Here is a 24972-nt window from a genome sequence, read left to right on the forward strand (position 1 = left end):
ATAATGTGTAGGGTCAAGTCAACCAATGCAATATTAAATTACCTAGTTTCAGACCTGTGTTGTAATCTGACAGGGATTATTCATAGTTCATGTAACTAAAGGGTGGCACAACAGTAGGTGTCTTTGTTCTACTGCAGTACTGAGACAGCATTGCATTGTCAGAGGTGGCCACTTTTAGATGAAATATTATAGTGAGATTCTGTTTGTTCAGATGACTGCACAGCACTCTTTTTGAAAAGGTGTTCAGGTCAATCAACCTTACTGAAACAGAGTAACTAATCATTTGTCCCTTTACTGTAGAATCTTGCTGGGTGAAAACTGAGCACCACATTTAGCTAGATTAGGGGCAGCATGGTAGCACACTGGTTAGCACTGTTGCTTCAAAGTGCCAGGGTCCCAGGTTCAATTCCCGCTTGGGTCACTGTCTGTGCAGAGTCTGCACGTTCTCACCGTGTCTGCGTGGATTTCCTCCAGGTGCTCCGGTTTCCTCCCACAAGTCCCGAAAGACGTGCTTGCTAGGTGAATTGGACATTCTGAATTCTCCCTCTGTGTACCCGAACAGGTGCTGGAATTTTGCGACAGTAACTTCATTGCAGTGTTAATGTAAGCCTACTTGTGACAATAAAGATTATTATTATTATAAAGTGACTACATTAAATGTAATATGTTCCATTCTTAATAAAGTACCCTGAGTGAAAACACTAAATAACATCGCACCAGCTGCAGCTCGGTGTTAATACTCTCTCTGAGAGGCTGTAAAATCCTGAGATATCCTTGAGGTGAAGAAGGGGACTAAACCACTCTAGGTTTTTCCTTATTTCTTCTAAATATTCTTTTCTGTTACTGTAAATTATAGAATCAATTCTGTAAAGTTTATGTATTTGTTCTAAAGTTACATTTCTTGCTTTACAATTATTTCCCTGATGTTAGAGAATGGTCTTACTGGACAGCAGTGTGGAGATCAAGGTATTGTGGTTTAATGTTACTTCTATGGTAGAAAAGTCTGGCAGGAGTTTTCATATGGAAAGGGATTTTGCATAAACATTTTGACACCGGATATAACAATAGAATTCCTACAGTGCAGAAGGAGGCAGTTCGGCCCAGGGTAGCATGGTGGTTAGCATAAATGCTTCACAGCTCCAGGGTCCCAGGTTCGATTCCCGGCTGGGTCATTGTCTGTGTGGAGTCTGCACGTCCTCCCCCAGTATGCGTGGGTTTCCTCCGGGTGCTCCAGTTTCCTCCCACAGTCCAAAGATGTGCGGGTTATGTGGATTGGCCATGCTAAATTGCCCGTAGTGTCCTAATAAAAGTAAGGTTAAGGGGGGGGTTGTTGGGTTATGGGTATAGGGTGGATACGTGGGTTTGAGTAGGGTGATCATGGCTCAGCACAACATTGAGGGCCGAAGGGCCTGTTCTGTGCTGTACTGTTCTATGTTCTATGTTCTAAGTCTGCACCAACCCTCTGAAAGAGCACCTCACCCAGGTAACCAGGTCTTACCTGCCCTATCCCCGTAACCCCACCGAACCTGCATATCCATGGATTCTAAGGCAATTTAATGGCCGATCCATCTAAGCTGCACATCTTTGGACTGTGGGAGAAAACCAGGGCACCCGAAGAAACGGGTCCACGCAGAAACGGGCAAAAGTGCAAACTCCACAAAGTCAGTCACCCAAGGCTGGAATTTAACCCAGGTCCCCGGTACTGAGGCAGCAGTGCTAACCACTGTGCCACCGACACTGTGCCACCGTGCCACAAGATTGCTTGAATGATCGTAGCACTATTCATTTCCTAGCTTGTGCTGAGTTAACATCCCAGCCAGAGAGTATTCGAGATTCCACAGTTGACCCAATAAGGAGAGAATAAGTTTCTTATTCCTGATGCCTACTTAGTGCGTCTTACTGGAAGTACTTGTTTGAATATCAGTTGAACATAGAATTAGGTTTGGTAGCGATTCCAAAAACTTTTCCAAAGCTCATTATTGAGACTTGCATATGCAGGGAGATCTACTCACTTTTGTTGCCCATGTCTGTGGCCTGTAACCTAAGAATCTGCTCATTCAGAAGAAAATTAAGAGGAATCTCTCACTGGTTAAGTGGGTTCTGTTCATATGCTATCTATTGATATTCAATAATTATCTTGCTGTGCAAAATGAAGTAGATGCGGTTTGGTGAAGCAATAATTTAATCCTTCATAAATACTTCAACAGCACTTGTTTGCAGGCTGAAGTTTTACAGGAATTAGGAAAGAGAGAGAGAGGAGGAGTTAACACATCAGTGAAATGGAGATTTTTCTGCTCTCATGCTGCCTGGCCTCATTATTTATACATCATGAGAGGCAGATAAAAGCCTAGCCTTTGAAATTCAGTTCCCGCAAGAACATTGGCAGCTTCATTATTAAGATGAAAAATGCAAATAAGTTAATTGATACACACAACACTGCTCTACTATTTCCCCTACCACCACCACCAATATTTGTATATATTTTTGGGGAGGTTTTTTAACATTATCATCTGAAGATGCAAACTGTTGTCTGGGTACAGTTCCACAGGAAACCAGCAGCATTACATTTCCTCGCCCAGTTTACTATTCCTTTTGGCAATCCTGGATATTGGCTAATTCAGGCTATCACAGCAAAGTCAGTCCTGCCTTAAAGTGGCATTCTCTTTCCAGCAGGAGTCACTAGATAAATGACCAGGCATTGAAGCTCTCTGCAGCAGCATGGTGAGACCTAATTGTGGAGTGCCATACTGCCATCCTGGCTGGGATTAGCTAACTAAATGAGAGTAGCTTCCATTTATATAGAACCATTAACAGCATGACGTCCGAACGCACTTCACAAGGAACCTTATCATAAAGTTTGAAACTGTACTACAGAAGGCGATAATAAGTCAGGTGACCTAAAGTTTGATCAAAAAGTTCAATTTTAAGAAATATTTTAAAAGCGGCAAGGGAGGACTTTTCAGGGAATGCAAAACAGTTTTGTGGGCTTCAGCTGAAGGAGTACTTCCAAGTATTGCAGCATTTGTAGACTATAATGATATGGTTCCCCTTTATGGTGATGCTTGATGTATTTATCCTTACTGTACTAGTCTCCAGTGCATTGGTTCCCAATCCCTCAGTATCTGAACATTTCATTCTCCTTGAGTTTAAATCCCTTGAATGCAATACAATCAGAGGCTATATTAACATTAGGTTAGATAGGTGGCTGGAGAAATGGGGATAAAGGAATATGGAAAAGAGTGAGTACAGTGAATTATCTGGAGGATAAAACCTTGAGGCTGGCTGGTCGTCACAGCTTGTTTCCATGTTGTGATTTCTGTATCCTTAACCCCACTGAGGCCAACTTTGCCCAGTTGAAATTAGCTGATGCCATACTGACTTGAGGGTCAAACCTCCATACTGGTTTCACAGATGAACTGATGAGTGGAATTCAGTGGACCACATTTTAAAGCAGTAATGTCCTGTACCTCAAAAGGCTAGAAGCATGCTCTGTATACATGGGTTTTTATCTGTTTCTTCATTCATTGGCTGTGGCCATGATTGCAAAGGCTATCATTATTCCTCAGCCCTAGATGCCTTTGAGAAGCTGGTACTGAATGGAATGACTGCAGACCATGAGGTGAAGGTATTCAGGTATTCTTAGAGTGGATAGTTAGACTTCTGGGATTTTAACCCAATGATTATGAAGGAATGGGAATATATGTCCATGTTTGGACAACACATGAATTGGAGAAAAATGTGATGGTGTTCCTATCCATCTACCCCGCGCATATTCTTCGGATGGTTGAGGTTGAGAGTTTGAGAGGGGCTACCTAAGGAACATTGAGTTACTGTGGTGCATCCTGTTGATAGGGCACATTGCACCCATGTATACTGTGATGGTGTTTGACATGGTCTCACGGAATGTTCCTAAATGAAGCAGCAAGGATTCACTGCAAGAGCTAAACCATTTGGCCTCTCAATTTCGAAGATTGCATTGTGCTTTTTTTTTAATATCTGCAGCCAAACCAGAGGAACCATCAGTAGAAGGCATGACTGGAACAGAAAGTGCTGTAACTTCCAAAGAACGCCCACTGAGCACAGATACAAAGGGAAAGGTAGGCATATATCCATTACAAAATCCTCTTATGTATTTGGTTTACATTTTCGCAATTTTTTGTTAAATTTGTTCAATCATAATGCAGTTTAAAGTCTGTGATTTTGAGACAGTTTTGCTCTTTATACTTTGATTCTGTCTTTGGTAAAATGACAAAATATGTCTTCATGATCTTTTTAAAACTGCTGCCGCCGTTTGCCAGTAATTCCCACTTCCTTTAAAAGCCAGGGAGCACCACACAATGTCTCAATATGACTTGAGCCAATGCATATGTGCCTGGACCCTGTCACATTTACCTCTGGAGCGGTGCAATGTGATTTAAGCTGGTGTGAGTGAGGTATGACTTGCTGGCTCAGTCTCCTGGGCATACATGCATTAGGCTGCATGGTATAAACCCTCCCGCTCTCATTTCCTTTTCCTTCCTTCTCTTCCCCATCACGCCCCTACCAGCCCTCACTCCTGCTTGGCCCCTAATCCTTTGCGGGGGATTCTACTTTATGACAATTAAATCAATCCTCAGCCCCTATACAATTAAAAATTGTCTCAGAACCACAGAATTTATTTACTTCGCAAAATTATCATTAACATTTATTTTTTTAATTTGGTTTGCTTCTTTTAATTCCATGCTTCCTTTGGTATTGTTGACTTTTGTTTTATTTTGCTGATACGTAAAAGGCGGGCACGCCAGCTACAAAGATCACACCAACCAAAAGTAAGCCACAGCCACCAGCCTCCCTTAAGCGACCTACAGCAGCTGCTACAAGCCCCAATAAAAAACTAATTGGGTCTTCTTCAGCTACGACAGCAGCCTCTACTTCTAAGCGGGTTTCTTCTTCTAATTTGATGCGGCCTTCCTCTGCGAACACCAAAGACATGAAACCAAAGGTAAGGGTTGGGAGGGGGTGGAATGTGCATATGTGTCAGGTGCTAAAAAAAATTTCGTTTTCCTTAATAAATTCAAAATAATTAGCTTCCTTCCTCATGATGGCTTTTTTTTTGGGGTAAATTTGACATGTTCAATCCCTGGTCTCTGCTGAGTTAACAGATGTCAACTGGGACAACAATAAGGACTGCATGCAATTCATCTCCTCTGTGCTTCTCAGATGGTGATTGGGGAAAATTGCCCCTCCTATTTTCTGTCTCTTGGCTCCTACTGGTTCTATGGTACCAGTTGAGACAGGATCAGTCTTGAAGGTGATGTTCCCCAGCAATTGAATAACTTGCCATCAGATACTGAGGCTCTTGCATGTCTAAAAGGTACGTAGAATAATTATTACCGAGTACTCCAACAAGGAATTACTTACAGGAAAGACAAGGTAAGACAAAAGATTGGGTGTGTGGGGCCTACGACAGTTGATCAAGTAAACTGAAGAGGAATGATGTGATTGAGGGGCCAATGATGAAATCTATTTGGTGAACAATAGAGAACTATTATAATAGGCCGTCAAATAGTAGGAAGAAGATACAAAAACTAATTTGCAGGTAAACTACAGAAAGATACAAGAATTACAGAATAGTGATAATGGGTGCTTCACTAATCCTAGAGACTGGGCTGGTAGCAGTGTAAAGAGGAGGAGAAATTTCTAAAACATGTATAAGAGAACTTTCTGGATCAGTTCATTTCTAACTTAACAAGAAAGAAAGCAGTGCTGGACCGAGTCATGAGAAATAAAGTGGGGCAAGTGGAGCTTTGTTCAGTGGGTGAGCATTTGGGGTAGAGTGATCATAATATCAAATTTAGAAAAAGACAACATGCAATCAACCATAAATATAATTAGCTGAAAGGGGGTTAATTCCAGTGAATTCAAAAGGAATCTGGATTTGGAGCAAAATTTGAAAAGCAGAACAACAATTGAAAAATGGGGAGGTCTTCAAAGAGGAGACGGTTTAGAAACAGAATACACCCATTCCTGAGGGAGAAAGTAAAGGGTATCCAAAGCTAGAGCTACCTGGGTGACTAAAGAGTCTAGAGGTTAAAATCAGACAGAAAAATTAGGCTTATGATGAGTGTTCTGTTCGTAATCCAGTAGCGAACCAAGCTGAATGTAGGAGAAAACAGAGAAGATCCAGTAAAATAAGTTACAGGGCATACATAGAAACATACATAGAAAATAGAAGCAAGAGAGGGCATTCGGCCCTTCGAGCCTACTCCACCATCCGTTATGATCATGGCTCATCATCAAGTTCAATACCCTGAACCCCCCCCGGTATCCCTTGATTCCTTTAGCCCAAGAGCTATATCAAATTCCTTCTTGAAATTACACAAAGGCTTGGCCTCAACTACATTCTGTGCTAGTGAATTCCACAGATTGACCACTCTCTGGGTGAAGGATTTTCTCCTCGCCTAAGTCCTAAAAGATTTAGCCCTTATTCTCAAACTATGACCCTTAGTTCTGGACTCCCCCACCATCGGGAACATTTGTTATGAACCTTCCCCAGCCTCCTCTGTTGGTTCTCTCTCCCCCCCACCCCCGCTGACAGCTTAATTTTTCTCAAAGAAGGCGAGGAACGGCTGCCACCTCCGAGCAAACCCCTGTAACGAACGCCCAAAGGCAAATTCAATTTTCTCAAGTCTGAGAAACATAGAACATAGAACAGTACAGCACAGAACAGGCCCTTCGGCCCTCAATGTTGTGCCGAGCCATGATCACCCCACTTAAACCCACGTAACCCCGTAACCCAACAATCCCCCCCATTAACCTTACACTACGGGCAATTTAGCATGGCCAATCCACCTAACCCGCACATCTTTGGACTGTGGGAGGAAACCGGAGCACCCGGAGGAAACCCACGCACACACGGGGAGGACGTGCAGACTCCACACAGACAGTGACCCAGCCGGGAATCGAACCTGGGACCCTGGAGCTGTGAAGCATTGATGCTAACCACCATGCTACCGTGAGGCCCCTCCATGTCCCCGCCATGTCGCTAACCCCTACACCCGACTTCGGGGGCTCCGAGTCCCTCAGTCCTAGTAGGATCCGTCTCTGGACCACCAGGTGGGCAAAGGCCAGGATGTCGGCCTCTCTCACCCCCCTAGACTCCCGAATCTTCCGACACACCAAAGATGGCCACCTCTGGACTCGGCACCACCCTGACTCTTAAGACCTCTGACGTGACGTCAGCAAACCCCTTCCAAAAAACCCTCTGCCTTGGACATGCCCAAACATATAGACATGGTTCGCAGGACCCCCCTGCAGAGTGCCCACACCTCTCCTCCACCCGCTCAAACAACCTTTTCATCTGGGCCACAATCATGTATGCCTTATGGGCCACCTTAAAATGTATCAGGCTGAGCCTGGTGCATGATAAGGATGCATTAACGCACCTCAGGGTCTCCTCCATTCCTTATAGATCTCTGAGACCTTCCCCTCTCCTACTCCTGTTCTCGACACCACCCGATCCTGCAGTCCCCGGTGCGAGCGACAGGTGCGGGAAGGTCGAAACCTGCCTCTGCGCAAAATCCCTCCCTTGTAGATACCGGAACCCATTCCCACCTGGCAACTCAAACTCTTCCAACAGATCCCCAAATCTCTCGATCCCCGCCCATTGCCACCTCCGAAATCCCCCATCCAGCCTCCCGGGGCAAACCAGTGGTTATCACATATCGGGACCCAAACCGACACCCCCTCCAACCCCTTGTGCTGCCTCCACTGTTCCCACACCCTCATGGCTGCCACTACTACCGGGCTTGTGGAGTACAGAGCTGGTGAGAATGGCAGAGGTGCCGTTAACAGTGCTCCTAAACCTGTGTCCTTACATGATGCCGCCTCTACCCGCTCCCATACCGATACCTCCCCCACTACCCACTTCCTGATCATCGTAATATTCGCCGCCCAGTAGTAATTAATGAAATTCGGAAGAACCAGCTCACCCCCCTCCCAAACAAATCCCGAAATCACTTCATTCACTTTAAAAAAAAAAACCTCAGGAGGACCATCAGTTTAACTGTCTGAACTTGCCCGCCAAAATGACAACGGTAGCGCGTCCCACCTTCGAAAGTCCCCCCGCATCTGTTCTACCATCCGACCCAAATTCAGTTTATGAAACTTCTCACAACTCCTGCGCCAGCTGGATATCCAAATGTTGAAAACCCCCTCCCACCACCTTGAACGGCACCTCGTCTTCTGCCCCCTCACCTGGATCACAAAGACCTCACTCTTACCTATATTCAATTTGTATCCCGAGAACCATCCCCATAATCCCTGCAATCCTCCCCCCCCCACAAAAAAAAAGCAGGTCCGAGATGTACAAAAGTAGATCGTCCACGTAAAGCGAGACCCAGTGCTCCACTCCCCCGCCCCCCCCCCCCCCCCCCCCCCCCCCCCCTCCCCCCCCCCTCCCCAAACGTTCTTAATGCCATTGCTAATGGCTCTGCAGCCAAGGCAAACAACAGTGGGGAAAGTGGACATCCCTGCTTTGTTCCCCGGTGTAACCTGAAATAGTCTTATTTCACCCTGTTCATCCGCACACTCGCTACCGGTGCCTGGTATAACAACCGGATCCAGTCTACAAATCCCTGCCCAAACCCAAACCGCACCAGGACCTCCCATTAGTATTCTCACTCCACCTGATCGAAGGCCTTCTCTGCGTCCATGGCCACCACTACCTCGCGCCCCTCTGGAGGCATCATAATTACATTAAGCAACCTCCTAATGTTGGTCGCCAAATGCTGCCCCTTAAGGAACCCCGTCTGATCCTCCCCTATTACCCCTGGGATGCAGTCTTCGATCCTTGTGCCAGGATCTTCGCCAGTAGTTTGGCATCCACATTTAACAGGGAGATCGGTCTGAATGACCCATAGTTTTCCGGATCCTTATTCCGCTTTAAAATGAGGGATATCGACGTCTGTGACAATGTCGGGGAACACTACCAACTCCTTTGCTTCATGGAAGGCCCTTACCAACAGCGGTCCCAACACCCCTGAGAACTTCTTGTAAAATTCCACTGGGTACCCGTCCAATCCCGGGACCTTGCCCGATTGCATCACCTCAAATCACCACTCCCTTTGTTTTAAAGTCGAATCCCGAATGAAATACCGGCTCAACCCATCCCTTCCTCAGCCGAATCTGGTCCCCCACCCTCAGGTGAGTCTCATGTAGCATGGACACATCTGCCCTCAATCGCTTTAAGTGTGCGAACACACGAGCCCTTTTGATTGGCCCATTCAATCCCCACACATTCCACATGACCAGCGTGGTTGGGGAACACTCTGCTGATCAATCATTAGTCCCTCTTGAGCCAGCCTCCAGCCTGTGTCCCACACCTTCCCAGGTCCGCCCTCGGGCGCCCACCGTCATCGATCATCCTCCCCTTACACTTTAAAAGCCCTACCTCAGTCGGCAGTAACCCCCCCCCCCCCCCCCCCCCCCCCAACCAATCCCTCATCAACAACCTCCATCCCCCCCCCCCCCCAACTACGCTTCTGTGAACTAGCCCGCCCAGCTAGCCTGGCATGCCTAGTATCCTACCCCCCACTAATCCTCTCCCCCGCGCTCGAACCTTATTGCAAACAAACCAAAACAACCCCTCCCGAAGCCCAAACAAATAGATCAATCCCCCATCCTCTAACAAAGAACAAAGAGCAAACCTGAAGCCGAAAAGAAATAGCCACAAACACAAGTTAACAGCAGCATCACAGCATTTCCACCAAAGTTCAAAGTCCACTTTCTCCTGCCAGTCCATTGTCTCTGACAAATTCTACCGCCTCCTCCACCGATCCAAAGTACAATTCCCGGCTTTCGTAGGTCACCCACAGACATGCTGGGTACAGTAGCCCAAACTTCACCCCCTTGTAGAGGGCTGCCTTGACCCTGTTGAAGCTCTCTCTCCTCCTGGCCGCTGTGCACCCAGGTGCTGGTACACTCTGATTTTGTTGCCCTCCCAGGTGCAGCGCTTCGTCTGCCTGGCCCACCTGATAATTTGCTCCTTGTCCAGGAACCCGTGAACTGCACCACCATCGCCCTCAGCGGCTCGTTCCCCTAGGGATTCCTCATTAGCGTCCTGTGTGCTCGGTCCACCTCCAATGGCCAACGCACCCTTTCCTAGCAGCTTCTCCAGCACCCTCCCCAAATACACGTCAGCATCGGCTCCTTCACTCCCCTCCGGCAGGCCCACGATTCTTATGCTCTACCTGCGTGACCGGTTCTCCAGGTCTTCAACCTTCTCCTGGAGCTACCTCTGCTGGTCCTGCATCAGCCCCATCTTTGCTGCCATCGAGCTGAACTGCTGTTTGTGTTCCCCCACACCTTCCTCCATCTTCTGGATTACCTGACCCTGGGCCGCCAGCTTCGTTTATACGCGGTCAACCACTGCCCTGATTGAATCCACTGCCGGGGCCAGGTCCTCCAGACTCTCCTTACAGTGGGTGAACTTCTTGTTCAAGAAGCTCACCAGCTGGTCCATCGTCCACTGAGCCGGCAGGGCCGCTCCCTGCCCCTCCGCCATCTCCACCAGCTTCATAGCGAGAGGATATGAGTACAGGGGCTGTTTAGCTCACTGGGCTAAATCGCTGGCTTTGAAAGCAGACCAAGGCAAGCCAGCAGCACGGTTCGATTCCTGTAACAGCCTCCCCGAACAGGCGCTGGAATGTGGCGACTAGGGGCTTTTCACAGTAACTTCATTTGAAGCCTACTCGTGACAATAAAGCGATTTTCATTTTCAATCGACTGATTCCCTCTTTTTCGACCACTTCTGGCCACAGCTCCATACACCAGACGGCCAATCTCTTCCATTCACTCTCCTGCGCATTTCCCACTTGCCTACGCACTTTTTCCATCTCACATCCACCTGTTAACCAGGGAAACGGTCTGAAAAAGCCGCCACGAGCGGTAGCCACCAAATTAGCGATCATTCACTCCATGGCCATCACTGGAAGTCTGGCCGCCCTCTAAACTCCAATGAATATAATCCTAACCGACATAGTTTCTCCTCATATGACAGTCCTGCTATCGCAGGAATCAGCCTGGCAAACCTTCGCTGCACTCCCTCCATAGCAAGAACATCCTTCCTTAAATAAGGACACCAAAACTACACAATACTCCAGGTGTGGCCTCACCAATGCTCTATACAATAGTATTAAAACATCCCTATTTCCTGTACTCTTATCCTCTCGCTATGAAGGGCAGCATACCGTTCGCTTTCTTTACTGCGTGCTGTACCTATGCACTTACCTTTGTTTTAATAAATTTAGAGTACCCAATTCATTTTTTCTAATTAAGGGCCAATTTAGCATGGCCAATCCACCTACCCTGCACACCTTTGGGTTGTGGGAGTGAAACACAGGGTGAATGTGCAAACTCCATACGGACAGTGACCCAGAGCCGGGATCGAACCTGGGACCTCAGCGCTGTGAGGCAGCAATGTTAGCCACTGTGCTGCCCCCTATGTGTTTCGTTCAGCAACCGATGCACAAGGACACCAGCGTCTCGCTGAGTATGAACCTCTTCAATTTGCACCCATTCAAATAATAATCTGCCTTCCTATTTTTACTACCAAAGCTTGTAACCTCACATTATACTGCATCTGCACACATATGCCCACTCGCTCATCTGTCCAAATCCCACTGAAGCATCTCTGCAACCTCCTCACAACTCACCCTCCCATCCACCCTTGTATCATCTGCAGATTTGGACATAATACATTTATTTCCCTTGTCCAAAGATAGAGGCTGAGATTTAGTGACCTCTTTAGCCACAGGCGCAAATCCCATAATGGCCCCTAAATCTCACGAGGGGCCAAAAACGGGATTTGCGCCGGCGAAATCTCAGAATGAGATCTTCCCCTCCTGCCAGTGATGTAATCAGGTTCACACCCAGGAAGGGCATGAGCCTATTTGCAAAATTAACAGTGCCTTTGTGGGCTTGACGCCATAACTTTCATCCTCGTTCTACCCATCCAGCTGGTCTGATGTCACACAGGCGGGACTCATTATGTTTTATAAAAACGAAAGTCAGTCACGATAACCACGCTGGGGGTGCACAAGTTGGTATAGCCCTTGGGTGTGAGAGACATGCCTGGGCATTACCTGCTGACACTCATGCAATGCTTGTGGGGAGCTCCACTGCGATGGGGTTGGGTGGTTCCCTACGTATTTGAGCGGTGGTGAGGGGTGCCTTTTATTTAAATCGGAGATTGGGAAACCTCTCTGGATTTGCAACATTGCTGACTTTCTTGGGCCTCGCGCTTCAGCTACTGTTTGAAGCGTGCTTCCCCTTTGAAATTGCACTGAGTGCTGCTCAATACATTTAAGTTATGAAGGAAGATTGGATAGGCTTCGGTTGTTTTTGCTGGAGCATAGAAGACTCCGGGGACGACCTTATCGTGGTGTACAAGATTATAATGGGCATGTACAGGGTGAATAGGGAGCAGCTGTTCACCTTAGTTGAAGGGTCAGTTACGAGGGGACACAAGTATTCGGGGAGGGGCAGGAGATTTAAGAGGGATTTGTGTAAAAGCTTTTTTACCCAGAGGGTAGAGGGTGATGACGGTCTGGGATGCACTGGCTTGGAGGGTGGTTGAGGCGGGTAGCCTCACATCCTTTTAAAAGGTCCTGGATGAGCACTTGGCACATCATAACACTCGAGGATATCGGCCAAGTGCTGGCAAATGAGATTAGGTAGGCAGGTCAGGTGTTTTTCGTGCATCAGTGCAGACTCAATGGGACAAAGGGCCTCTTCTGCACTATTATTCTGTGATTCTGTGAATACGGCGAGAAAACTGGAGCTGGTTTAGCACAATGGGCTAAACAGCTAGCTTGTAATGCAGAACAATGCCAGCAGCGCGGGTTCAATTCCCACACCGGCCTCCCCGAACAGGTGCCGTGGCGACTAGGGGCTTTTCACAGTACCTTCCACAGTAACTTCATTGAAGCCTACTTGTGACAATAAGCGATTATTATTATTATTATTATTATTATTATTATTATTATTATTATTATTATTAAAAGCTTGTGAGCTTCAAACTGGTTTCCTTGCCTGAATCAGCATTTGAGACGATTCTGGCCACAGCATGAGAAAAGGTTAGCAGCTAATATAAAAGGAAACACAAAGGATTTTTGTAAACACACGGATAGTGAAAGGGTAATGCCAATTAAGAACTTAAAAGGAGCCTTTTCCGGTGCCTGTTCGGATACAAGGAGGGAGAATTCAGAATGTCCAATTCTTTTAACAAGCACGTCTTTTGGGACTTGTGGGAGGAAACCGATGCACCTTGAGGAAACTCACGCAGACACAGGGAGAACGTGCAGACTCCGCACAGACAGTGGCCCAAGCCGGGAATCGAACCTGGGACCCTGGCGCGGTGAAGCAACAGTGCTAACCACTGTGTGACTGTGCCGCCCTCGTGGGATACACACTAGGTTATTGAGTGAAGTAAAGGTAGAAATTGCAGAGGCTATGGTCACAACCTTCCATTCCTCCTTGGAAATGACAGCAACTCCAAAATTTGGGCACGAACAAGATCAGAACAGGTTGAAGATGAGATCAAATCGGCTGAATGGCAAGGCACTCTCTTCTTCTGAACCCTGTTATGGTAATTTCACACCTTTTTGTGCAACCACAGCATTACATCTATCACTGGTTAACTCTTTTACATCATCTAAAATTCCATTGATTGCTGCTGTGTAGCTCTGCCATGGTGCCACTGATTGCTCAAGGCCCAGTAACATTGTTCTGCGTGAACAAACAGCCCTACAGGTTTACCATTAAATGCGCTGAGCCATGTTATCTTTTCTGTAAGCTTTCAGTTGAGTCCACAGTACTTTACTCATTAAAGGAATAGCTAAATGTTACCTTAAACCCAAACAACAATAGTTCAAATTTAATGGGCAGAATTCTCCCCCCCCCCCCCCTTCAGGGTTGGAGAATCGCCGGGGGGCCGCGCGAATTGCGCCACGCTGCCCCAAGCCGGGATGTGATTCTCCGCAGAGCGGAGAATCGGCACCATTGGGGCCGGCGTGGTTGGCACAGCGCCGGTCGGGGTATGCAGCGACTCTCCGGCCCAGGCTGGCATGGGCCGGCGCACCGATTCTCTGGCCCGGATGGGCTGAGCGGCCGACATCAAAAGGCTGAGTCCCGCCAGCGCCGTTCTAACATCCTCTGAGCTGGAGAGACCTCGGCATTGAAGGTGCCGGGGGGGCCTCCGTAGTGGTCTGGCCCGCGATTGGGGCCCACCGATTGGCGGGCCGGCCTCTCTGCCCCCTCCCCATCCTCCTTGCCTCCGCGCCGGCTCCTATAGCCCTGCGCCATTTGGCGTGGGGGCCGGCATGGGGAAGAAGGCAACTGCACATGCGGTAGTTGCCGCTGGCCCAACTGTGCATGCCCGGACCCCGCGGAGCCGGGTTCAGACCAGGAACGGCAGCTGGAGCGGCGTGGGCCGTGCTACCCCACTGTGGGCCGCAGAATGGGGTCCCGGAACGGGCGCCGACGCTGGAGTAAAACACTCCCATTTTTAATGCTGGCGTCGGCACTTAGCCGCCCGATTGGAGAATCCCGCCCAATGTTTATGAAAACATCATTCTTTATTTGTATGAGTCAGATTCTGATGAGGCTTGCAGGAAGAAGGCTTCATCCATCATATGTATCAGCTTATTTGAACCACATTGCCTATGCCACTTCAACACAAGCCACTGCTCTGTGCAAATTTGGAGGGTTTCAAAGAGGTTCTGAATATCAATGAGCTTGTTTAAAGTTCTTTGTAGCAGACAAAAAACTCTTAAAATGAGAAGCAATAAAAGGGGGAGAGAAAAGCAGTGAGTGATTTCAATGAATATCAAAAGAAGAATCAAGTTGGAGAGAATCCCTATTGTTTAGATTTAGACAAAGATAAAACAAAAACTTGCTCCTGTACTCCTGCTAATATCATCAGAACAAGAGTAGGGAAGTAGAATCAAAGACTACTATAGATTATTTGTTGCACCGATAACAAATTACTATCTATGTGCTTCCCTCCTACATTTAGATTTACAGTGCCAGTTTGTCTCCACTGGAAGCAGGGCTGTCTTGGGAGAGAAAATATGGTGGGCGGGATTCTCCGGTTGCCCAGCGATCTATTTCTCAGCAGCGTGCCGTTCACTATCTTCCCACCTCTTGTCAATGGGATTTCCCATTAGAACCACCCGACGCCGCCGGGAACCCCACAGGCATGGGTGCGCTGCCAGCGGGAAAAGTGAATCACAATAGCCGGAGAATTCCTGCTGCAGTTTCACATTTCAATTCATGACCTGTTCCCGTAGCCACAGTATTTCTCTGGCTAATCCAGTTGAGTTTCTGGTCAGAGGTAACCCCCAGGATGCTGATAATGGGAGATTCATACAAACATACAAATTAGGAGCAGGATTAGGCCACTCAGCCCCTTGGGCCTGCTCTGCTATGCAATAAGATCATTGCTGATCTGATTGTAACTTAAACCCCACAATCCTGCCTACCTCCTGATAACTTTCCTTGTTAATCAACAATTTTATCTAGCTCAGCCTTAAAAATATTCAAAGGCTCTGCATCCACTGCCTTTTAAGGAACCGAGTTGCAGATGCTTGCGACCCTCAGAGAAACATTTTCTCCTCCTCTCCATCTTAAATGAGCGATCACTTATTTTGAAAAAGTGACCCCTAGTTCTAGATTCTCCGACGAGTTGAAAATCTTCTCCGCATCCACACTGTCAATATCCCTCAGATTTTAAAGTTGTTGATCAAGTTACCTCCTGCACTTCTAAACAGTAATGAACACATATATAACCCTTTCCTCATAAGACAACCTTCCATTCCTGGTATTAGTCCAGTAAACTTTCTCTGAACTGCTAACATGTATATCTTTCCTTAAATAAGGAGACCAATACTCTACATAATACTCCAGATGTGGTCTCATCAATGCCATGTACAGCCGAAGCATAATATCTTTGCTTTGTACCAGTTCCCCTCAAATAAATTATAACATTCTATTACCTTTCCTAATTACTTGCAGCTGTATACTAGTCATTTGTGATTCACGCACAAGGACACCCAGATCCCTCTGCACCTCTGAGATAGACAATTTCACATTTGTCCACATCCTATTCCATTTTCCAGATTTTTGTATTGTCGGTAACGTTAGCAACCATACCTTCAGCCCTTTCATCCGAGTCATTTATATCAATTGTAAAAAAAATTGAGGTTCCAGCACTGATCCCTGTGTCACACCACTTCCTGATTCTGCCTAATTGCCTTGAATTTTTTCCAAGCCCCCGACATCTTTAATAATGGCTTCCAACATTTTCCCTATGACAGGTGGTAGGTTAACTGGCCTATAGTTTCCTGCTTTCTGTCTCCCACCCTTTTTGAATAAAGGAGTTCCATTTGTTATCTTCCAATCTAATAGAATCTTCCCTGAATCTATTGAATTTTGCATCAACCATCTCATTACCCACTTCTTTCAAGACCTTAGGGTGAATTCCATCCAAGCCCGCAGACCCAAACAATTTTCTCAACCACTTCTTGGTGATTGTAAATGTTCTTGAGTTCCTTCCAGCCCATTCCATTTCCTGATTAACAGCTATTTCTGGGATGTTACTTGTGACCTCTCCAGTGAAGACTGATGCAAAATACCTGTTCAATTCATCCACCAGAGCCCTACTTTCCATTACTAATTCTCCAGATGCACTTTCCCAAGGACAAATGCTCACTGTTAACTCTTATTCACTTACCTATAGAAACTCTAATGTTGTCTTTATATTACTGGCCAGCTTTTTCTCGTACTCTAGTTTTCTCTCTCCTTATCAATCTTTCCAATCTTATGACTTGCCACTGGTCATTGCAGAAATATATGATTTTTCTTTAAGTTTAATACTGTCTTTAATTTTTTTAGTTAACCACAGATGATGGACCCTCTCCTTGGAATTTATTTTTCTTATTGGACTGTGACTATTCTGTGTATTCTGAATTATCCCTTTAAATCTTTGCCATTGAAGATCTGGTCATGTATCCCTTAAGTATTTGCCAGTTCATTTTAGCTACTCCGCTTTCAATCCCTCATAAATGCCCTTAAGTTTAAAATATTAGCCTTGGATGCACTCTTCTCTCCCTCAAACTGAATATAAAATTCAATTAGGTTATGATCTTTGCTACTTAAGCATGCCTTTATTGAGGTTATTGATTAATCCTATCTCATTGCACCATACCAGGTCCAGTATAACCTGTCCTCTGGCTCCAGAACGTGCTGTTCAATGAAACTATCCCGAAAACATTCTATGAACTCCTGATCTAAGCTACATCGGCCCATCTGATTTTTGCAATGTACATGTAGATTAAAATCCCTCATGATTATTGCAGTACTTTTCTGACATCCTTTCAGCAATAGGATTGGCATTGACTGTCATGGGGCGATGGTTAGATTCTCCCTTGTTGGTGGTGGTCATTGGCGCGAATGTTACTTGACACTTGTCAGCACAAACTTGAATATTGTCTAGGTTATGCTGCATTTGGATATGGACTGCTTCACTATTTGAAGAATCATGAATGGTGCTGAACATTAGGCAGTCATCAGCGAACATATCCGCTTCTGACCTTATTTTGGAAGGAAGGTCATTGATGAAGCAGTTGAAGATGGATAGGCCTCAGACCCTACCTGGAGGAACTCCTGGAGTGATGTTCTGGAACTGAGATGATTGGCCTCCAACCATAATAATAATAATAATCTTTATTAGTGTCACAAGTAGGCTTACATTAACACTACAACTAAGTTACTGTGAAAATCCCCTAGTTCCCACACTCACCATCCATTCGGGAGGGAAAATGCAGAATGTCCAATTCACCCAACAAGCACGCCTTTTGGGGCTTGTGGGAGGAAACCGGAGCATCCAGAGGAAACACACGCACAGTGCTAAACACTGTGCTAGTGTGCCACCCATGCCACCATAAACATCTGGCAATTCAGGATGGTGTTATGGGCCAGGGTTTAGAAAACCCCAAAGTGTATCATGGAGTTCACCTGACCCACAACTTTTACTAGATTGTGGTATGGGGAGCACACGACCCACTCAACAGGTGTGGTACAGCAGGAATGGAAAAGTATTTTTCAAAGCAAAACAATGTTTATTTTCAAAGCAAAACAATGAACTCAAGTTAATCTTTTTAAAACATACAGTGAACATCTTAGTAACCATTAATTCAAATACAACCCCCAAATAATACAACACTAAGTAATTCTTAAGCTGTCCTTTTAACATCCAGAAGACTTTTTTAAAAACCTTTAACAGAAGCACATCAGGTTAAAGTCACTACTCGGAGCAGTTATTAGTTTTAACACCAAAGGATCGATTTACATTCTTTAGATTATAGAGAGAGACTCGTAATACACCTTCTGGCTGTGACTGTAGCTATCCAGCTCTGACAATGAAACTAAAACATACCCTGCAGCAAATAGCCCAAAACGATGGGGGATGACAGACAGCCCAGCTCCACCCACTGTCTGACATCATTGCAGTAATAAACACCCATTTCTTAAAGGTACTCTCACTACAGATATTTGTATGCATACCCATTTATAAACGCCCATTTCTTAAAGGTACTCTCACATGACAATGGCGTGAAACTATGTCGGACAGCAGAAGGTGATAATATTCCCATCATGTTGATACAATTAACCTTCTCTACAGAAGAGCATGCGAGAGTGATATACTCAGTCGAATCACTATCTTTTTCTCCAATCAAGCAAAGCTCATCTCTGGTCAAAACACACTTTTAAATACAATTAACAAATACAGGAATACACCTGGATCCTCCCCTCTCCTGATACCGTCACATCTTAAGGTCATTGGGCAGACAGAGTGACATGGCGATGCCAGTGACACCAGTAAGTCGACTGGGGCCCTCCGACTCCAGGCCCCCCAGAAGGCGTCCGCAAACAGCATCAAAGGCCTTAGGACCCGGGAAGCAGCAGGTTGCCTCATCCTCTGATGGCAGTTATGGCAGTAGAGCAGGAAAGATGCAGAAGATTGAAGACCCGGGGGGGGGGGGGGGGGGGGGGGGGCTTGGGAGAATGGGGGTTTTGAATGTTCACTATTGAAACATGCTACACCTGATACATGTGAAACCTCTGCCACACTATTCTTCACAGCAGGCTTGCCTGCACCCCACACCCAGCTTTCCTCCGCTCCCTCACTCCCTGGGCACAGTGTTCCTACATCAACAGCCCATGATGCAGACTCCGTGCAGGTGGTGGGTGTGAGCGTGCTGTCAGCAGAAAGACAGAAGTCAGACTTTGACATAAACTGAGGAGCACTAGAGCTTACCTCACAGCGAGTTATCATCACTCTCCTGCCTGGTGTTGTTACCTGCTAACAGTGCCTACTCAGGCCCAACACCCTGGAGTGACGTTACACAGACCCTGGAAGGTTAGAACAGAGTAGTCGCCGGGGGGGGGGGAGGAGATTGGCTGGGAGGGTGGGGGAGGGTCGGGGTTGGGGCAGGGAGAGGGGAAATGGGTGGAGGCTGGGGGGATGAAGGGGAGAAATGGGTGTGAGCGAGGGGCGTGGTGGGGAGAAAGGGGGGAAATGGGTGGGAGGGAGGGGAGAAAAGGAATGGGAGCAGCAGATGGCTGCTAAGCATAAAAAGTCACCGGTGGTCCACAAAAGTGTCCTGACGCAACCGCTGGGTTGCATAGTTGAGTCAGGCAGTACCGCCATCTGATCTTCCATCACCACCCTGTCCAAAGACCGGGCCACAGGAAAACAGGTGACCCACAAGTCCAGAACAGAATACACAGTCAACAAACAAAACAGGCCTTCACAGACTGCTCCAGCAAGCCCTCCTGCAACTCAGCCCGGTGGTAGGCCTGCCAAAATACTCACCTCGCCGAACTCCAAGTAAAAGAGACCGAAAGGCAACTATCTTCTTTCTTACTTACCTTCATCCAGAAAGCAGCAAGGAATTCAAAGGGAAAGAGGCAGCAGACGAGCAGGAAAAGGCAGCAATATGCAGTAAACTCCAGATATTTCCAAGCCACCAGTAGGAGCAAGCAGCAAATACAACCTGCAGCTGGGAAGTGCTCTCACCACCAACAATGCCAGTTCTTTATTTGGAATAGCCACAGCTGTGCATCCAAAGGCTGTTCAAAGCCAAAGGGAGTTAAAATAACCTTCATCTTATAACCATGATCAGGAGTTTGTCCTGGAAGGGAAGTGTTCAGTAGGACAGACGGCAGCTGTAGCCCCAGTTATGGATATGTACAATATTGGAGGATGGCCCACAGATGGTGAGCCCCTCACCCCCAGCCCAGGGGCACCCCCTGACCTTAAGTGCTTAGCCACCCATCCAAGCCCGTCTCTCCCCCGCCCCGCCCGAGCACTGGGGCAGCATCTCCAGTGCCCCTGGGCTGCATGCCTGGGTTTGGAAATGGCTACTCACTTCTTCAGCTCCCCTCAGCAGCCATTGCGCTAGCTTCCTGTTTTTAAATAAGAGTGCTAAACGGCATCCGCGTGACCTCTCGCTGGGGAGCCAGTTAGTTCCTGGGAGGCTGTCAGATTCGGCTTCCATCTTGTTAATGAGGTGGAGATTGCTCTTAATTGGTCTCAATTGATGTCTCGCCACGTCTGGACGGGATCTGGATCTCGCTGATGGTTAGATTGCGAACTGATTCATGCCCAGTGCGGACCCCAATTTTGGCCCCTCCCACTATTATCTGAATTATCCCGTTGTTAACTGAGGAGGTGGTTAAACACAAAGAAGCAGAAAAAGGAGATAAACTGGCATGGAGATTTCGCCCTTTGTGGGGCCGTTTTGCTGTACTGCTGCTTGTGAGCACCTGCTCTCCTGGTGTAGTGCAAATATTTTGATTTCTCTTCGTAGTGATATGGGTGCTACCTCCTCTCTCTGGCTATTCCTCCCTCGGGCAGCACGGTAGCATAGTGGTTAGCACAATTGCTTCACAGCTCCAGGGTCCCAGGTTCGATTCCTGGCTTGGGTCACTCTCTGTGTGGAGTCTGCACATTCTCCCTGTGTCTGTGTGGGTTTCCTCCGGGTGCTCCGGTTTCCTCCCACAGTCCAAAGATGTGCAGGCTAGGTGGATTGGCGATGCTAAATTGCCCTTAGTGTCCAAAATTGCCCTTAGTGTTGGGTGGGGTTACTGGGTTATGGTGATAGGATGGGGGTATGGGCTTGGGTAGGGTGCTCTTTCCAAGCGCCGGTTCAGACTCGATGGGCCGAATGGCCTCCTTCTGCACTGTAAATTCTATGATTCTCCCCACTACCTGCTGGTCACGAACAGGTCTTCGAAGATGCTGGTGAACTGCCTCCACATGCAGTGGAACCCTTTCTCCGACCCCCTGATGGAAAATGTTATTTCTTTGAGTCTTTGGAATTCCAGTAGATCACACAGCCAGTCTGCAGCCTTGGGTGGTGCTGCCGACCTCCATCCGAGCAGGGGTCTCCACGGGGCAATCGGGGAGGCGAAGACCAGTTTGTCGGCCCTTTACCCCTCAGAGTTCTGGCTGCTGTGGCACACCGAAGACCGCTACTAATGGGCATGGCTCAACTCCCACGTCCTTGGGCATGGCTTTGAAGAAGGTGGCCGAGAACCCTATTTGCTTGTGGCAGGACTAGAACATGTGGGAGTGGTTGGCCGGACGCCCGTGACACCGCTCACATCAGACTTTCAACTCTGGGAAGAATCCACTCGTGCATGTCCTGGTTATGTACGCGCTGTGCATTTAGCTGCATTAGGCTCAGCCCTGCGTATAAGGAGATGGAGATCTCGCCCCAGATTCCTCCTCCTATCTGGCTGCCTAGCTCTCCCTCCTACCTTTGTCGTCTATATATGCCTGTGCATTTACTGTTCCTTAGTTTGTCCTGCGCTAACAGTCTGTCCCGCAGAGTGTGTCTGGGGGAACATTGTGACCTTCTTGCGGGGAATTCCCGGAATTGCAGGTATCGCAGCTCGTTCCCTTTCGGGAGCTGGAGTTTCTCACAAACTCGGCGTGATCTTCCGTGATTACTTCTGGCAGGCTACTCTCCAGTCGCCTGACTAGAGCTTCAACCAGGACGTTCGAGTCAATGTTCAGGAGTGAAATGGGTCTGTATGACCTACACTTCATTGGGTCTTTGTCTTTCTTTGGGATCAGTGAGATCGATGCCGGTGCCAGCATGGGCAGCGGGGTCCCCCTCAACAGTGAGTCCGCGAACATCTCCTGCAGGTGCGAGGCCATTGCTGCCGTAAATTTTTGTAAAAGTCCACCGGGAACGCGTCTTGTCCCAGTACCTTCCCTAACTGAATGGAATTGTTGCATTCCATGATCATCTCCAGACCCAGTCCTTGCCTCTTTTCCTCCCCAACAGCTGCAAAGTCCAGCCTGTGCATGAACTGCTTCATCTACAAGTCCCCCTCCGGGAGCTTGGAAGTGTACAATTCCTGGTAGAAGGTTGCGAAGGCTTCGTTGATCTCCTCTGGAGTGGTGACCACCCTACCCTTTTCATCCCTTATCTGCGCTATCTCTCTTGTGGCCGTCTGTTTCCTCAGCTGGTGTGCCAGTGTAGATGGCTGGCTTCATCCCCGTGCTCATAGAAGGTCCTTTGTGTCTGGCGGAGCTGGTTCACTGCTTTCCTGGTGGCGAGCAGGTCAAATTCCATTTGCAGTTTTTTTTCCCTCTCTGCCAGCAGCTCCAAAGGCAGGGCCATGGAGGACCACTGATCCATTCCAAGATGGAGTCAATCAGCTGCCTTCATTTCCTTGTCTATATGAGCCCTATAAGCTATTAATTACCCCTGATCATTGCCTTCAGTGCCTCCCAGAACGTGGAAGGGGGAGACTTCCCCATTCTGGTTTCAGATTACATATCTGTCGATGGCTCGTGACATTCTTTCGCAGAAAGCCTTTTTGGTGGGGAGGGCTGTGTCCAGCCTCAATGGGGGAAGCTGGGCCCGGCCATCTCCAACCTCACATCTACGCACTGTGGTGCGTGGTCCAATACTACAATTGTGGAGTATTCCGCCCCTACTACACTTGGAAGCACCGACTTTCCCACTACGAAGAGGTCTATACAGGAATAGGCTTTGTGGACGTGGGAGAAGGAAAACCTCAGGTGATTGAAGCTACATGGGTCCACCACCACCTTCTCCTCTTCCCCCATCTGATCCATGAAGGTGGTTACTTCTCTCGCCATTCCTCATTTAACCCCCGATTTAGCACTGTACCTATATCTGCCTTCAGGTCCAGTACGCAGTTAAAAGTCTCCCTTCATGATCAGTTGGTGAAAGTCGAGGTCAGGGATCTCCGCCATGGTCTTTTTGACAAACTCAGCGTCATCCCAGTTTGAGGTGTATACTTGACTAATACCACCAAGGCCCCTTTTAAGACCCCACTACATTTTTTCATTGTCCCCCTGCGCCAGTCACTGTGTTTGTAACCGTAAAGGCTACTCTTTTATTAAATAGTATGGCTACCACCCTCGCCCTCATGCCAAAGCACACCTGGTTTGCCTGTCCTACCCAGCGCTTCCTTACCCTCAATTGGTCCTTCACTCTTAGATGAGTCTCCTGGTGAAAGACTATGTCGGCCCTCAGGAAAGAGCCACCTTTCGTGCAACCACTCAGCCCATGGCCGCCACTGGAAATCATCCCTGCTTTTATGTATGCAATACTTCGTTCAGTGAAGGAAAGCTTGGCATATGCTTTCTACACCACTTTGTGCACATGTCCTGCTACCTTCAAGATGGTGGCATAGTGGTATTGTCACTGGAGTAGTAAACCACAGACCCAGAGTAATGCTCAAGGTTCAAATCCCATCACAGCAGATGGTGAAATTTCAATTCAATAAAAATCTGGAATTAAAAGTCCAATGATGACCATGAAACCATAGTCGATTGTCGTAAAACCCATCTGGTTTACTAATGTCCAACATCTAATAAGTGCCTACATTTAGGCTGATCAGTCTGTCCCACTCAACAGAGGAGTAATTACTGCATATACAATGGAAGGTGTTCTTGCTGTGACATTGTCAACAAATTGAGAGTAAAGATGAGATTTTGTAGAGTTTTGGGGAGGTGTTTGAAGGAAGGTCAAAATGACAAACAGTGGAAAACGTTATGGAAAGCATTTCAGTATTTGTGGCTCTTAGTGGGAAGATATGTGTATTATTGTGCAGGGGCAGCAGGGTAGCAAGCATAAATGCTTCACAGCTCCAGGGTCCCAGGTTCGATTCCCGGCTGGGTCACTGTCTGTGTGGAGTCTGCACGTCCTCCCCCTGTGTGCGTGGGTTTCCTCCGGGTGCTCCGGTTTCCTCCCACAGTCCAAAGATGTGCGGGTTAGGTGGATTAGCCATGCTAAATTGCCCGTAGTGTCCTAATAAAAAAAGTAAGGTTAAGGGGGGGTTGTTGTGTTACGGGTATAGGGTGGATACGTGGGTTTGAGTAGGGTGATCATGGCTCGGCACAACATTGAGGGCCGAAGGGCCTGTTCTGTGCTGTACTGTTCTATGTTCTATCATATGTGGAGGATATATGCCATACTCAAACAAGACCTTGGAAGGAGTTGGACGACTAGTATTAAAATTTGATACATTGGGAGATGGAGAATAGAGAGGCAATTGGCAATTATAATGTGGAGTCAGTCTTGGAGTCATTAGAGCACTCGAGGAAGCCATTCAGCCCATCGAGTCTACGTCGGCTCAGAAAATCCAGTTAGTCTCATTCCCTTGCTCTCTTCCTGTAGTCCTGCAAGTTTATTTCCTTTAACTGCCCATCCAATTTCCTGTTGAAATCATTGATCATCTTTGCTTCCACCACTTTCGTGGGCAGAGTGTTCCAGATGGCTACCATTTGATGCTTAAAGTTTTGCCAAAATCTAAATTTGTCCCCCAGTCCTTGTAACATTAGCTAATTCGAACCGTTTTCATTGCTGACCTTATTTATTTATT

The 24972-nt window shown here is 47.3% G+C and overlaps 1 protein-coding gene across 11 annotated transcripts in view; it reads left to right on the forward strand.

Moving 5' to 3' along the window:
• Window positions 1-24972, forward strand: part of LOC119972367 (microtubule-associated protein 4-like) — a 516984-nt gene that overhangs the window by 411274 nt on the left and 80738 nt on the right. For 10 of the 11 annotated variants that reach the window (XM_038808936.1, XM_038808935.1, XM_038808937.1 and 7 more), the window contains 2 exons: window positions 4003-4097; window positions 4772-4981. In XM_038808936.1, the coding sequence (XP_038664864.1) occupies window positions 4003-4097; window positions 4772-4981 (305 nt within the window). The remainder of the gene's footprint in view (window positions 1-4002; window positions 4098-4771; window positions 4982-24972) is intronic. The other variant, XM_038808939.1, reaches the window with a different exon arrangement.

The sequence above is a fragment of the Scyliorhinus canicula genome, chromosome 10 (assembly GCF_902713615.1).
Source record: "Scyliorhinus canicula chromosome 10, sScyCan1.1, whole genome shotgun sequence".
NCBI lineage: Eukaryota > Metazoa > Chordata > Chondrichthyes > Carcharhiniformes > Scyliorhinidae > Scyliorhinus > Scyliorhinus canicula.